The following is a 15,969-nucleotide window of genomic DNA, read 5'->3' as shown; positions in this document are numbered from 1 at the left end:
GCTGATCTCGTTCCACCAGGATTTTGTGAAGTTTGTGCAAGAAAAACTGGAGCAGCATGAGCGGGAATGGGCGTGACGAGTGACTCTTCGATGATTCTAACAGCATGACAGGGACTTGAATCGAGCGGAAATCATGGGAGGACGAGGAAGATATCATACGTATTGCCTTGCGAGTCATCACTACCAGTAGATAATGTCGTGATGTTCAGGTGCAGTCCAACCCTAACGGAGGGGGATGGGGGGGACGCGTCGACGAGTAAATCACTCTCCCTCATTCTCTGACCGCCCCGCCTGACGTTGGCGTGTAGAGCGCACAAAAGGATATCTGACCTTGTCATACCTGCCGAGTACGACGAAGGTCGCCTGCTGTTAAGCGAGCAAGGAGCTTGACATACTTGCTGTAGCCGGGAGGGTGATCAACAAAGGAAAGGTCATCCTCAAGGTCGGTTCGGCTCAACCCTGCTGGACCGTTGCTGAGGATTCTCGTTACAGGGGGTCACCCACGAACTGCCCAACGACCATCGCTCAGTCCAGGCGCTGAACAAACACGTCGCGTTGTCATTCGAGGTGAGGAAAGAAGTTGAGAGTACTGTTTCGCTCATGTCGGGTCGACTCGTTAGATTCTGAACGAGAGGCCGGCCCGCAAGGTCTCCTTCAAGGTTGATGCTTGTTCCCCTGATGATCGTCCTACTAAAGTTGGAGCGGCAGGTCAAGACAGCAGAACTCCCCTTGGAACCCAACGAAGTCTTGAACCCCTCGGAGCTAGCGAACAAGGAACATTCTTGCGACCGATCTTGCTCGTCCTCATAGCATTAACATGCAGGTATCTGCACCGAACGAGCCTGTGACTCGGACTAGGATGGAAGCGTCGAACTGGCTGGAGACTCACCAAGAGGGTCTGAGCCACACATGGTGAACTCGTTCTGAAGTTCCCTCCCCTTCTCATCAACTCTTAACAGGATCCGATCTACTCTCAAGATAGAACCCTCGCTGATGTCGCTCAAGCTTCCCCTGTTGTCCCAGGAGCCCTGTGAAGCTGACATCCAAGCTGCAATGGAAGCTCACGATGTGTCATCCTGCGCTCGTGAAAGTCTGCTATCCTCTTGACTGCTGTGCAGAAATTCCGCAGGAATCCATCCTTCATCGACCAGGAGGAGAGGCCCATGTCAAGTCGGCGAAGTTTGGCTGGACAGCCTCCAGTCACCGTACGGGTACCTGATGAGCTCTGCTTCGTGCTTCATGTAACGTCGAGTTTGTCCATCAACGAACAACGAAGATTCGGAGGAACCCCCTCTCCCTCAATCCCTTCCACGAGTCAAGATCAGGAAAGAGGGTAGTCAAGGGAGCTGATATCACCGAGTCTCCTCGTGGAATCGAAGAGAGAAACGAGCAGAAGGTACAAGTAACTTCCAGCAGCTCTGGGATGCCGTCCTCACAAGCTCTCCTCTCTCAGGTACTGCAGCGTCCAGTGACGGCAGATCTGCTGCGCATCGACGGGCAGCGAAAGCTCTTGTGAGTCCCGCTCCAGCTCCCTCCTCCTCCGTCTCAAGAGTTCACTCAGGAGGGCAAGGGCGTCGAGCACTCAGCGCAACGAGGAGTACAAAGCTTTCCCCCATGGACTAGGTGAACAGCGAGAGGGAGGAGGAAGTTTGCTCAATGTCCTCTCCCCACAGACTTGAAGGGAATTCCTCCGTACTCAAAACGAGGTATGATAATCTTCGTACCGAGCAGGACGACCTGACAGGACAGCTGTCGCAGAGAGTCATGGGGAGGACAGCAATGCAAGGTCCACGTCCTCCTACTAGCACTCAACATCGCAAGTGACATGATAGAAATATCAGGCCGCAGACAGCAAGGAGGGCGGACAATCGGGATTCCCACCACATGCGAGCTGTTGTTCTCAACAAGGTGCTGTATGAAGACGATTTGCCATCTGATTTTCAGCAGGTCAAACGCCCGCTAAGTGCTCGTCCACATCTCTCGATTCTCATCCCCTACAAGAACAGCAGCAGACCTCCGACAAGTCAGTTTCTTGAATAAACTCCCGAGTTCACATGTGTTTACTAGTCTCAAGACCGAGGGTAATTGGGGCGGGCCCGGCCGCTGCCTACCTAAACCCTCGTGTCCGAGGGTCTGAACAAAACCTCAGTTCAAGTGGTCGACTGACACATAACAAGTTTGTGGGCAGATAACAAGCAGGTGCTGGTAAGATTTGTGATGTGAACACATGTTCAGTTGTTTGTCCTTGTTGTCTCTTGACATGTTGTTGCACAGCAAGCACTCCCACCTTCGCTCATCGTTCTTTGTTGTTTCCACCTCCACCATTGTCTCCATCGTCAACCTGCATATCCTCCTCTTCTTCTTTCTTCATCCGCTACTCTCTGGAGCACTCTTGTACCCTCCATCCTTTCCCACATCTACCAGCAGCAAAGCAGCAGCTGCATGCAACAAGATGCGTTATGAGCTGCATGCCAAGAGCGTCCCTGAGCTCGTCAAACTAGTTCCCGTCCTAAGGAAGTACAACATCACTAAGGTTAGGGAGAGCAGGAGAGGGCTGTGTGCGAGGATGACATGATTCAGGTAAACCTGCCGAACAAGTCCAACAAAGATACTCTGAACGACTTCGCACAAGTTCTGTGGGAGAATGTTCCCAACGTCGACATCTGCCTTCATTGGAGCGTGAAGAACCGCAAGCTCAGGACAGCCCAGGAGACGCACAAAACCTTCATTAACGACGTGACAAGCCCTCCAGCAGGGGTGGGCAGCTTCCTGTTGGTCTCTGGCTCTGTTGTTTCATCGTCCTTGGACTCCATCACCTGTTTGAAGGAGCTTGCGGGCAGCAGGCAGAAGCATGCGGAGATAGGAGTAGCTTTCAACCCATACTTCCCTGATGTGAAGGAAAGAGAAAGAGAGCAGCAGAGGCTCAAGGAAAAGGTTGCAACCGGATGCGTCTCGCACGTCTGGTTGCAGTTTGGAAGCAACATGGAGCTGCTGAGAGAAGGTCTCCGATTCCTCCAGGCCGTGAGGTCTGCCTCCTCCACCGCCAGCCCCTTCAAGATCTTCGGTTCCCTCTTCGTTCCCAGCAAGAAGTTTCTCGCTCAGGTGCTTGTTGACTTGCTTTCACGGATATTTGAAGACATGTCATTGAACTTGTTCTTACCGTCAGATGAAATTCCGACCATGGAAGGGTGTGTTCCTCTCAGAGGCGTTCCTGGACTCGGTTGGCGGGAGGGTGGGCTTGGTGTGTATCTGAGAATCTATTTGCACAGGTTGACAAGGCGGATGCTGTTGTGACGGAGATAGTGACGATCTACCGAGAGTTTGATGTCGAAGTTCTGATAGAGACTGCATGCGTGAAAGAGGAGGATTTCCGACGAGTAGAACAGCTCGTCGGCTCAGTGCAAGTCAACAAGTTTCATGCTGCTGAGAGTGAGCAATGCGGTGAAGATGACAGGTATGTGAATGTAACAAGCATGGTTTCAGGCACATGACTTTGTCTGCATGTAGTGCAAGGGACGGAGTCGTGTCGTTGGGGAAGCGGTTGAAATGTCAAGAGCAGGAAGACGGGCTCCGAGACACGAGCGTTAGCTTTGATCAATCCAACGATGAGCGTCCCCTAAAGAAGGACAAGTTCTTACAAGCCACGACCGAGGTGTGTTTCCTTCCGTGTCTTCTTCTTTCCTTCCCGCTGAAACCTTTGTTGTTGCTGCCCTTGTTTCCTCTGCAGAGGTCTCAAACCTCACAAGTCGACGGGTCACCTGTGGTCGTGCTCTTCCGCAACGACCTTCGGCTCGAAGACAATCCAGCGCTCTTCCATGCGGTACGTCATCATCGCTCTTCGATCAAGCTTGACCTGATCATGTTTGAATTTGCTCCTCCATGCACCGCAGGCGAGCCTTTGTCGTCCCGTCCTCCCTGTCTTTGTGTGGGACCCTGAAATCGGAAGTGAACATTCGCTGGAGAGATCTGCAGCAGCTGTATGTTACAACCTTGTGCATGATTTCTACGATTATCATTCTGTCTCATGAATTGTTCTTCTCGTGCCTTTCTCTATCTCATTTTTCTTTTGTCCTCCATTTCCCCTCCTTTGTCATCTCACACCCTCTTATTCCTTTTGTTTTCAATGCAATTTTGCTTTGATTCGGTTCTCCTTCTAAGGTGTGGTTGGAGGAATCGTTGAAGGTATTTCAGAAATCCTTGACAGACAAATACGGGATCGATATCATCTTCAGAAAAGTTTCGAGCAAACCTGATGCGGCTGAACAAGAGAAGTCATACTGTCGACAAGTGCTGGATGTCATGAAGGAAGCTCAAGCTACTGCTCTGTATGCAAACAGACTTTATGAGCCCTGGCTAAGGGATCAGGATGAGGAGATGAAGTGTCTTGTCGAGGTTTCCCGCCCCTCCTCTCTCTCTTGTATTCTCTTTTCTTTCGTTTTCCTCTTCTCCTTGCTTTCTCTTCTTGCTACTTTTTTCCTTTCTTCATCGTTCAATTTTTGTCTTTCTCCTCTTTCCTGGCCCTTAACTTGTCATCTTTCCTTTCTCGTCTCATTGTGTTTGCCTTCCGTCTCTTTGCAAGCACTTTCTTCTGCCTATGTTTTCTTTCTGCTATAGCTTCTTGCCCTGTCATTCTCCATCTCCTCATCAAATCTTATCCTTCACAGGCTGAAGGGTCCTCCGTCCATCTCTTCGACGCATCGTTGCTGTACCGTCCTGAGGACATTGCCATTCCTCCTGGATACGACGGTCGAGGACACTGGGGAACTCTGACACCCTTCCTTCGCGCATGTAGCCGGCTTCCTCCTCTCCGTCGTCCTCTTCCTCAGCCGAAGACACTCACCCGAGCGAGACAAGCTCCTTGCTCTCTGCGGCTGGAGGAGCTGGAGATGGCAAAGATGCCTGTCGGCAGAGATGGAAGGATGATCGACTGGGGAGCAGGAGTGAAGAGTAGCTGGAAGTTCGGAGAGGAAGCAGCAATGGTGAGGGAGGAGCAAGGGGAGGAAGCAGAGGAGAAGTGGAAGAGGAGGAGGAGGGAGGAGTAGCGGAAGAACGGCCAAGGAGGAGGTTTCAAGGGAGGAGGAGGGGGAAATGAAATGAAGTTTATGATTGCAGGAGGAAATGAACAAGTTCATCAAGTCGAAGCTGATCAAATACGAGAGTTCTCGCAGTCGTGCGGATGTTCCCGTGGTGTCGAGACTTTCTCCGTACCTGAGGTGTGAAGGCTAGTAGGGCTCCGAGAAAGGGAGGGAGGGAGGGAGGGAGGGAGGGAGGGAGGGAGGGAGGGAGGGAGGGAGGGAGTATGTTGATCTGAAGCATTTGTTCTGCTCTTATAAGTCCTCCAGTAGTAGGTAGTTGATTGTATCCGATTCGGTGTTTTTGAACTTTTGGCGCTCTTCTCAGTTTTTACATCAAGTTCTCATCAGGTTTGGAATCCTATCACCCAGGACTTTGCATTTTGCCGTCGTAGACACCCGCTTGAGCCAGGACAAGATCAAAACTTTCTCACGTCGCCTCTTCTGGTAATGAGACTCCTTCAGTTCCATCCTCCTCCCCCCTTATCTGTTTCCCACTATTGTCCGTTGTCTTCCATCTCGTGTCTCCTGTCTGAAGAATCATTCTACTTCTTTCTTCGATTTTCCTTTCCCTCCCACACATTTTCTGCTTGGTTGTCCTCTCTCTTTCCCTCTGTCTTTGTTTTTCTTTCTCCCTTCTTCCTCCTTCCTTTCTTTGTGCTCCTCTATCTTGTTCTGTTCGCTGATGCTGTCTTTGCAGGAGAGATCTTGCATATTTCCATCTTCACACTTTTCCTGACATGTCGCATGTCCCCATTCGCAAGCACTACAAAGATCAGGCAATCCTCCTCCCCCTCCTGTTCAACCCCCCCCCCCCTCCTCTTCCCTTGCCCCCCAGCACTGGCACTGCTACTAGTACGGGTGCTTGATGTTGTCAATCTCTCCCGCAACATCCTCTCTCAACCGTCAGCCCTCGGTCTCACAGTCCGCGTCCTTGGGACTTGTTCTACTGTCTTCTTACCCTCCTCTTTCACCGCTCCGTTTGCTCCTTCCGCTCTTCCTCTTCTCCCTCGGCGAGTGCTGACCGACCGATGCGGTTGTGACAGTGGTGGCGGGAAGACGAGGAGCTGCTGTCAGCGTGGAAGCAGGGGAGGACGGGATTCCCGATGGTGGACGCGGGGATGAGAGAGCTGTATGCAACAGGATGGATGCACCAGAACGTGCGCATGATCGCAGCGTCGTTTCTGTGCGAGGTGAGAGTTTAAAGAACGACGATAGAGGAGAGGAACGGGGATGAGCGGAGGAGGAGGACAAAGGCTTTCGATACTGAGGGATGAAAACATGAGAGTGCGTGAAGAAGCGAAAAGAGGAGGAGGGAGCTGGAAAGAATAGGAGAAGAGGAGAACGCAAGGAGGGGAGAGTGTGTGAAAACATGGAGGAGGGAGCCCGATGGACGGTGAATGGAAGGGAACAGTGCGGTCTAATACCAGCCTTTCAGTACTTGTGTATCAGCTGGGTCAAGGGCTTGGAATGGTTCCATGAGACGTTGGTGGATCTTGATCATGCCATCAACGCGATGATGTGGCAAAACGCTGGGCGGTCAGGAATCGATCAGGCGAGTAGAAGCAGAGGAGGGAGAAACACAGAGAGCGAGCAGTCTGGTGGAAGGATGGTGGCAGTGCAGAGGAGAGGAGGTCAGGGGTAACGGGGAGGAGAGAGAGAGTTTGGGTTGCTGGATGGGGGAAGGGGAGGGTGAGGAGCGCTTGTTTTGACACATCAGGTACAGTGGAACTTCATTATGAGCCCAGAAAATGGATCGCAAGACCCAACAGGAGCATACGTGCGAAGGTAGATCCTTTATCTTAGATTTTACTTTGCTCCTTTCCTGCCCGTTCTCTCTTCCTCTCTTCCCTCTCCCTCTCCCTCTCCCTCTCCCTCTCCCTCTCCCTCTCCCTCTCCCTCTCCCTCTCCCTCTCCCTTCCCCTCTCCTTCGACCTCTCCTCTTCCCCTCTCCTCTCTTCCTCTCCTTCTCATCCTCTCCCCTCGTTCCCTGTCTGTTTTTGATCTCGCACAGGTGGGTACCAGAGCTTGCTCAGCTCAGCAACAAACACATTCATGCACCATGGACAGCCAGCGAAAAAGTGAGAGGACTTTCCTGGCTTTCCTTGCATCTTCTGCTTCAACCCCTTAATGCTCTTCCTCAGTCACTGTCTCAACATTCGTATGCCTCCTCTCCCTCTTCTTCTCCTCTCCTCTCCTCTCCCTCCCTCTCCACACCTCCCCTAACCCTCCATCTTCTCCCCTCCCCTCCCCATCCCTCCCTCTCCTACTCCTCTCCTCTCCTCTTCCTCTCCTCACCACTCACTCCCTCACTTCTCGTTCCCTCGCAGGACTTGTCGGCAGCAGGAGTGAAGCTCGGAGAGACCTACCCTCATCGCGTCATCACTGACCTTCGCGGAGCAAGGGCCGAGACAGTCACGTGAAGTTGCATGCCGGCATGGCGTCCAGTGACAGACACGCAGGGCGATGTTGGAGATGAGGAGGAAGAATCAAGCATACAACGATGAGCGGGGGTGACATCAGGACACTCATTCGCAGCGTGTAAAGCATGTAAACAGATACGACCTGATCAATCTGCCAACGGGAGAGAAGACAAAGGTGATATATGAGGGGCATCGAGTCGAATCTAGATCATTCTTTCTTGTGCAGGTGTTCACTAGAGAAGAGTTCCGCATTGACAGGAAGGGCAATGTCATGCAAATCTTTCATCAAAAGAGGTCACAGGTATGTCGTTTGTGTGTATTCCTTTGTCATCTCGCCGAATCACTTCATATCAGAACAAGAAGGTATCATCAGACACAAAACCAGCCTCGAAGAACCAATCGATCAAGAATTTCTTTCAAAAGAAGTCTCAATAAATCTCATCAATCTTTCATCGTGTAGTAGCAGCATTCAAATAATAGTCGGATTAATTAGAACGTATCGGAAAGGTTTAGAGTAGTCTTGTCGGGTACCTTCCCCCCCGATCATTCTAGTCTGAACTGTCGCACAGGCCATACGGCGAGAAGAGAAAAGACTGAGAGAACCAACGGCCCTTGAACCCTCATCCTGTACCGACTCCCAGTGGGCCCGCTGATGGAGCATAGTATGCCAGCCGTGCCACTGAGTCCGATAGCGCCAAGTTAACAAAAACTCTCCTGTAAACCAAGACGACTTACATGTTTCGAGGCGGCCAATGTAGCGAAGAGAGGGCTTTCCTAGCCGTCTTACTAAGGTCCTCGCATGTACGGTCTGGATGCTTGGGTTTCTCTCATGTGCTCCTCAATTCTGGTTTTGTGTGCATTAAACTCGGTCTTGAGCAAAAACTGTCTTGTAACAACTAAGGTCGATGTGATATCTGCGTGACTTTGGACTAGTACAAGTCTAACAAACTTGTATTCCGTCACCCGCCCGGCCCGGGCCCGCCCACCGGCCGGGCGGGCCGGAACCTGCGTCCGATTCTAGTCCAACGGCGATTTGTACCGTGCTTGAGTTGAGTAAAAGCGCGAGATCTTTTCCTTGGAAGGATTGCATGGCGGATCGATAGCGAGGGCGATGGCGCCGAGGAGGAAGATGGTGGAGCAATGGCAGAAGTCTGCGAGAACAAGCATGCGAACAAGCATGCGTGTCTCAATCGCTCTCCTCTTGTGCATCACGAGCATGTGGGCAGTGGTAGACGGTCAGGAGGGAGAACTGCTGTCTGAGAAGGAAAGAGCGCGAAGAGAAGAGGCGAATCGTCTCTTCAGCGTGGCTAATGCATACAGAGAACAAGGTGATCATGTACATGCAGCAGAGATCTTCGAGGAGGTCGCGGACCTCGCATACGACAACCCTGATGCCCAATACCATGCCGGCATGGCACACTTGCAGGCGGGAAGGCTCGACGACGCCAAGTTTCGATGGGAAAAATGCCTTGAGCTTCAGCAGGACCACTCGGTCGCCATGTTCAATCTTGCGACGCTCTTTGCTGAAACAGGGAACGTGGTCAAGGCAACAGAGATGATGCACAAGGTGCTGCAGCTCCAGCCTGAGGATCCTGACAACTATAAAACGCTGGCCATCCTTCTGTTCAAGCAAGACAAGAACCAAGAAGCCATCGCTGAGTATATGAAATGCATCCACAGGGAGCCATTGCATGCTGATTGCTATTGCGGGATGGGGAATGCCTTTGTGCGCATTGGGAAATATGATGAAGCGCAAGAAGCCTACACAGCTGCAGCAAACATTAACCCGAACGAAGCTGGATACTCGAATAACATCGGAAACCTTCTGGTCAGACACCATCGCTTCAATCATACAGCCCAGCAGTTAGCGATCAAATATCTTAAGAATTCTGTTTCTCTCGATGGTACCTATGCCGATGGATACTTTAATCTGGGCGAAGCTTATTCGGCTGTATCTCAATATGACTTCGCCGTAAATGCCATCAAACTTGCCATGAAGCTTGATCCCAACAGGCAAGACTACAAGTGTACACTTCATCTTGACATGCGAAAACTGTAAGCTCTCTCTCTCTCTCTCTCTCTCTCCTCTCCCCACCCAAGTTACCCCCCACCTGACCCCCTTCCCTCTCTCTCTCTCTCTGTGCAGCAATGACTGCCTAATGTTCTTCAGGTGTGATTGGACGGATTTTGAGGAGTACAAGGATGATCTTGAAAGGATGTGGCAGTATGGCATACCAGACATCATGAAGAAGAAAGGAACCTATGTCCCAACTCGTAAACCAGGGCAGCCCAAGAGTCGGCGGCGAGAATATGACGTCACAATCTGCCCGAATCCTCTAGAGTCCCTATCGTACGAATTGTCGCTCAATGTACTGCGGCATATCGCCGAGGCTCATGGGCAGGAAGCACGAACTTTTGTGAGGAATTTTCAGCGTTTTCCATTGAATCCTTTACCCATGACAGATGGAGTACTGAGAGTGGGTTACGTCTCAATAGAGTTGCGTGACAGGCCAGTGGGAAAGGACATGGTTTATGCCTTCCGAGCGCATGACCCTTCTAAAGTGTCCCTGATATGCTTTTCTCTGAATCCGAACCCGAGGGAAGGAGTTGATAGCGAGGAAACTCTGTCATGGCATCGGAAGATGAAAGCTGAATGCAAGGGAGGGTATCTGGACCTGAGCTCTACCGCCTTCTATGAAACCGCCTCGGCCATCAACCGCGAGCAGCCTCATGTGCTGATCAACCTGGACGGTTGGACTTCAGCGCCCTTGATCAACGAGATCTTCATCCTCTCCCCTGCTCCTATCCAGCTGAGCTTCAAAGGATTCCCCGGCACCACAGGCATAGCTGAGCATCACGGAATCGTTGCGGACCGGAAAGTCATCCCTCCTGAATTCTCGGAGTTTTACGTGGAGAGGCTGGTTTACATGCCTCACAGCTATCACTACAACGGCCATGACAGTCTCTATGCACACCTTGCTGAGCTCGACCCTTCCTCCTGGCCCAGTCGTGCGGAGTTGGCAGGGGGGTCATACTTCATGAAGTCATCTGGATCGAACTCGCGCAAGCCAGAGTTCTTCCCTGCAGATGCGATCGACTCGTTCATCCTGTGCAACTTCAACCAATTCTACAAGATAACACCCAAGGTTTGGCAACTCTGGATGCACTTGTTGGGTCAGGTTCCTGATTCTAAGCTCTGGCTTCTCTCGTGGAATGAAGCTGGCAAGCAATCTCTCCTACGATACGCCAAGCAGTCAGGCATCCCCTCCGATAAACTGATTTTCACTACCTTCTTTGAGGAAAAATGGCACGTCGCGTCTAAGGCGAACTGTGATCTCTTCGTGGATACAAGGCCGTACGCGGCACATGGGACAGCAGCGGACGCTCTCTTTGCAGGGCTGCCGATCATCTCTGCTCCTGGGGAGTCGATGGCATCGCGGGTGAGTCTGAGCCTGAGCCTGGCGTCAGGCATCGGCGATCTCTTCATCGCTAGGAACGACCAGGACTATGTCAGGCTTGCTCAACACTTCGCGCTGAAGGGGCGAAAGACGTTGAGATCCTTGAAACAGGCGATGCAAAGGTCAGCTATCAAGTCTGCTGCCTTTGACAGTGCGAGATGGGCGTCGAATTTCATCTCGGGGTTGCGCATGATGTACGATGCGTTCGTGATGGAAGGCGCAGTACACAACCATCACATACTGCACGATGCTGGGACAGATCATAATGCCGCAGCGAAGAGGGATACCTTACAGGAGGATGCTGCACGTTCGAGCGTTCACCAGCCTTCTCAGTCGTCATCCTTTCAAGTTCGATCCAAGTCAAAGTTTGAACCGCCGAAGAGCTCGCAGAAAAGTGTCCGCGGCTCGTCCAAATACTCGGCCCCACCTGCATTCCCTGATGAAAGGGCGGAGGAGAAGTTCAAGGCGAAGCAAGCAGACAATGATGATGATGATGATAAGAAGAAGAAGAAGAAAGCTCCTCCTAGATTTTCACATGAAGAGAAGACGGACAGGGAAAAGGTGAAATCAGCGAAGAGCAACAAAGGGCGACGAAAGCTGCCCTCCTGGACTTCCGAGGATAAGGACGAAGGTTTGCGTGCCCAGCTGAACTTGCTCGTTTCTGACTCATCCCCTTGCTTTAGCCAAATCAAGGTCTGGGTGGAAAGTTCCCTCTGAAAAAGTTCGTCTCGATATCCCTCCTCGCCTGGTTCTCCTCCAATCAACTTCTCCTTAGATCTAACTGTTTCCTTCTGCAGACGCTGGATGACAAAGACCTTGAAGATGTTCATCGAGACTCTCCTCCTCCTCCTCCTCCTCCTCCCCGCAGTCAACCGTCTCCAAACAAGGGTAAGAAGGCGAGTCCCAACGTGAAGATACCAGGATGGTAGGTTTAAGACAGATGTCAAGGATTCGAACAAAGAGGCCAAAGAAATTCTTGCGAATCGTGAGAAACGTGTTTGTGGGTGTTTGTCATGACGACATAGCTCTTGGTCACAACTATCAGCTTGCTCAGAAGAAGATTCTCAAGCATCTTAGCCGAACTATCGCCATCTATTTTCTAGATGCACTCCGAAGACTCTGAACATTCACTAATAAATTGCTGCTGCCTTTTTTGGTCTTCTATCGTTTGTTCTGAGGCGAGGTAGTTATAGATAAGTAAATTATTGGGAAATGGCGGGTAGCAGTTGAAATATGAGTAGTCCAGGCGCGAAGGCATGCTGGAAGGAGGAGTAGAGCAGGGAGAGGTATGTCCACACTCCAAGATCGGCATGAGCTTGATCTCAGTGCTTCTTCCCCTCACACATCTGAGCAGTGAATCATATCGCATGCTTTCATCGTGGTAACGAATACAAACAACATGAGCTCTAGACGCCCCACGTCCGCTCATCCTGCGAGGAAGGGAAGGGACGAGGGGTCCAGGGCAGAACTGCGAAGTGCAGGAAGTATGAGGAGGATACCTCTGTCTGCAAGTGCTCGCCCTTCATCTGCGCTGGGGATGCTCCCACTGCGGGAGAAAGACGTTGTTCGTCCTTCTTCCTCCCTCGGGCTTCGTGGAGAGTGGCAGAGCGACTCTGATGCAGCTCTCACCGACGTGCTCGCACAGAGCAGCAGCATCAGAGGCTCTGCGGCAAGAGCAGCGAGGATCCTCGGTGCTCGGGAACGACCCGAGTCAGCTCCCGGGTTCAAAGATGCTCACGACTGGTCCCCGACAGTCGCTGCTCGACCCTTCTCTGCGCTCGCAAAGTACAGCAGCATGGAGACTTTTGCTTCAGATACACATAAATTTGCCATGGACCCCAAGACTGAGCAAGCGATCTGGAAGATTGAAGAAGAAGCTCGAAATACTGTCACAGTCGATGAGTTTGTGAGGCAGAACTCGGAATACTCGATTGAAAGTGACAGCGATGCTGATGATGCTGACATTAAGAAGAAGGTGCGGGAGATAACAGATCTCCGACCACATGAAATGGCCAGACTGGAATCACGCTTCACCAGAAGAATAGGAGATTCGGTTGGACTGCAACAGGTGTTTGTCATAGTTTTTGACTCTAAGTGATTTTATGAAAACCAGGAAGAGTTTGAGTCAGTCATGAAAGAGTTCACAGGTATGGAAGTCGAGTTGGGTGCACAGGTACGAGTATTCTGACTCATTTCACCTTCTTCTGACTTAACTCAGCTCTTCTGCAAAATCGATGCAAACGACGACGGCTGTATCGAGTGGGATGAGTTCCTGTCCTACATCGTTCATGAGGCTGGTACAAAGCTAGAAGCCGCAAAGTGGAAGCCTGAATGCAGCATGTCCACTGGTGTGATGTATCCTGACATCGCCCAGCCGAAAGACATGGTTGGAGCCGCCGTGGTGTGTACCCGTCACAGGTTGATAGTGACCATCGGCATGGTCAAGCGAGATCTTATCTTCTGGAATCTAGAATCCCACGAGAAAGTTTACAGCACTCTTGTCCCGTCCATGACTGAGATAGAAGCCCCGACAGCGGTGAGTCAGACTAAGGCAGTAGCGAGCAGGTCCCTTGCGTACCTCCAGACCAGTAGAGGAGCTGTCTTTGTGTCCAGCGGGACTGAGAACCTGATCCTGGAGTATGACTGCCGCAAGTTCAGAGTCGTCAACAAGATTTTCCCTCAGAGTGTTCCATCCTGCATGTCTATCACACGTATCCCGCATGCCCTGCAAGCAAATAGCAACATGGAGAATGCGTTCTGGTTACTCGTAGGAGACATCAATGGAGAGGTTGCTGCCTACAATTGCAAAACGTTTCAAGTTGCGGGAAGATACAAGGCGCATGACTGGTTTCTTGAAGAGCAGACAGGATTGAATGTGAATGCGATAATTCTCTGGCCGAAAGTGGGAATAATCAGTTGTGGAGATGATGGCAGAGTGGTTGTTGGGGATTACGATTTTTGGAAAGTGAAAGACTACAAAAGTGATGAGAAGCTCAAAGTGTTGGAGATAGTTCAAAATTTGGTGAACGATGCAAGAGATAAAGAGCAACAATATCAGAAAGCAGCGGATCAACACCAAGAATTGCATCATAAGATCACCTACTTTCAAGATTCCGATGCAAGAAGGAAAAGAAACAATAGTTCGGCTTCGAAGGAAAATCTTAATTCACTTAAAGACGAATTGTCCAATCTAGAAAAGGAGCTCGCTTTCAGGAAAGATTTATCTCACACCAGGAACAAGCTTCTGATCGAGTTTTTACTTGGAGTTGCCTCCCTTCCCATCAAAAAACTGGACAAATCGTCTTCCCTTCTTAATGTCGAATCTGACATGCCTGACACGCAAAAATCTTTCAAGCTGAATTCAGATGCTTCCAAGGGCAAGGGGCTTACTAGACAAGCCAGTTCAAGTGTTCTGCAAGAAGTTCCCGAGCTGACAGAGGTAAGCTGTCCTAGAACCTTTTTATTTCTCAATCTGTGATCAAACCTGTTCGTGACAAAATTCAGTGTTTTGAAGGCTGCTCATTCATGTCAAATGGAGTATTGTCAGTCAAACACACATCTTACAAGGCAAGCTTCCATGCCATGCATCGGCAGGCTGCAGTTTGGTGACATGTCTCATGAAAGGAGCCGATGGAGTGGAAGAATGTCTGCCAACGTCTCGACACTGTATTTATTTCTCTGTGCATGTTTCAATCGCAATGACTGCAACAGCTCAAAGGAAAATTGACCAAAGAGGCAGAGAAAGGTCGAAAAACCCTTTCCCTGCATACCACACACCCGCAAACTTGCATCTCCTTTTCGGAAAAGTACAGGTATGAGGTCTACGGGTATGAGGACAACATGTGAGGAAGAGGCAGATGTGTTGTCTGCGGCGGAAAAGACAAAGTGATAAGGTTGTGGAATCCTTTCATAGTGCTCGAGGGGATCGGAGTAGAGGAGCTGAAGGGTCACTCCTCGCGCATCGTTGGCCTCTACATGCTGGACCACATGTCTTCCTTAGGTACCTGGAGGACATGGACGGTTGCGAACTTAACTTGTTATCAGTCTCCGTGTCTGCAGACAAGACAGTGAGAGTTTGGGAGATGCACTCTCTGCAAACAGCACAGAAATTCCTGGTATTGCTGGAGTGTTCTTCTCGAGTTTGGATAATCTGACACTATGACAACCTAGGACACTTTTCAACATCGACCGATAGATCGATTCTCATGCTCATGTTTTGACCAGCAGACAAAGGAGCTGATTACCTTCGGCAACAGAGCTAAGTTCTGGAAGATCGAGAGCAACGCAAACGCGGAAGCACAGTCGTCTGCAAGTTTGACGAAATCTGCTGTTCAATCTGCGATCCGATCACGCAGTGGCAAGACAGAGAAAACAAGATCGAAGAGTTCGACAGAATATCAGCTGCATAATGACGAGTTCATGAAAGAGAGTGGATGGACAGTTGTTGATGTCTCCAAGGTTGTTGACGAACTGCAGCAAGAGTACAAGCGAGGGGAATTGAAATACCTTCCCTCCCTTGACATCCTCTCTTCCAAGGCCACTGTCAGAGAAGATGCAGAGGTGATTTCGTTGAGTTGTCTCGACATGTTCTAACGGTCATCGCAAAGGATCAAAGAAAGCAAGACAAGCTGTGGGTGTCGCTACAAACTCAACTCGATTATGCGAGAAGCAAGGGGACCGGAGAGCAGACGGTCGCAGCATGTTACAGTGTCGTCTTCCACCAGATTATTGTGGTGGGCGTGCATCATGTAAGGACCTTCTGTATGAAGACAGGGAATCAGGTCTCTTGTGATCTTGCCCTCGCACGCAAAGATTGAAGTTATGAATGATCCTAACAGCTCAATACCTTCCGTGTTTCTCAACCCTCTCCCATCACGTCTGCTTGCCTCGACTACTCTCAACGTCGTCTCTTCACCGGGGCTCATGACGTCACTATCCCTTTCTGCCTGTCCAAGTCTGAAAGTTGCTGGCAGGGGAGCGTCAGGAGCTGGAATTTCAACTCAGGTGTCATGCTGA

The 15,969-nt window shown here is 50.7% G+C and overlaps 2 protein-coding genes across 2 annotated transcripts; both read left to right on the top strand.

Moving 5' to 3' along the window:
• Nucleotides 1–201: 201 nt before the first annotated feature.
• GUITHDRAFT_137315 (hypothetical protein) lies at nt 202–7,495 on the top strand (the record flags this gene model as incomplete). The annotated part of the gene is made up of 32 exons (XM_005834455.1): nt 202–209; nt 309–358; nt 405–442; nt 493–567; nt 824–912; nt 960–1,068; nt 1,119–1,211; nt 1,277–1,396; nt 1,463–1,512; nt 1,562–1,623; nt 1,674–1,706; nt 1,732–1,786; nt 1,842–1,908; nt 1,948–2,023; nt 2,178–2,205; nt 2,275–2,533; nt 2,581–3,102; nt 3,167–3,241; nt 3,270–3,454; nt 3,508–3,652; nt 3,728–3,820; nt 3,891–3,977; nt 4,192–4,392; nt 4,665–4,979; nt 5,113–5,213; nt 5,424–5,519; nt 5,773–5,821; nt 6,119–6,265; nt 6,511–6,684; nt 6,793–6,860; nt 7,087–7,153; nt 7,403–7,495. The coding sequence occupies 32 exons, from the start codon at nt 202–204 to the stop codon at nt 7,493–7,495; spliced, it is 3,630 nt and encodes a 1,209-aa protein (XP_005834512.1).
• Nucleotides 7,496–8,711: 1,216 nt separating this feature from the next.
• GUITHDRAFT_69463 (hypothetical protein) lies at nt 8,712–11,124 on the top strand (the record flags this gene model as incomplete). The annotated part of the gene is made up of 3 exons (XM_005834454.1): nt 8,712–9,467; nt 9,790–10,504; nt 10,568–11,124. Coding segments are annotated over 3 exons (2,028 nt in total), but the record flags the coding sequence as incomplete, so codon positions are not given.
• Nucleotides 11,125–15,969: the final 4,845 nt, after the last annotated feature.

Source organism: Guillardia theta (assembly GCF_000315625.1).
Source record: "Guillardia theta CCMP2712 unplaced genomic scaffold GUITHscaffold_25, whole genome shotgun sequence".
Classification (NCBI taxonomy): Eukaryota; class Cryptophyceae; order Pyrenomonadales; family Geminigeraceae; genus Guillardia; species Guillardia theta.
Note: the sequence above shows the minus strand (reverse complement) of the source record. Positions and strands in the feature narration are given on the sequence as shown.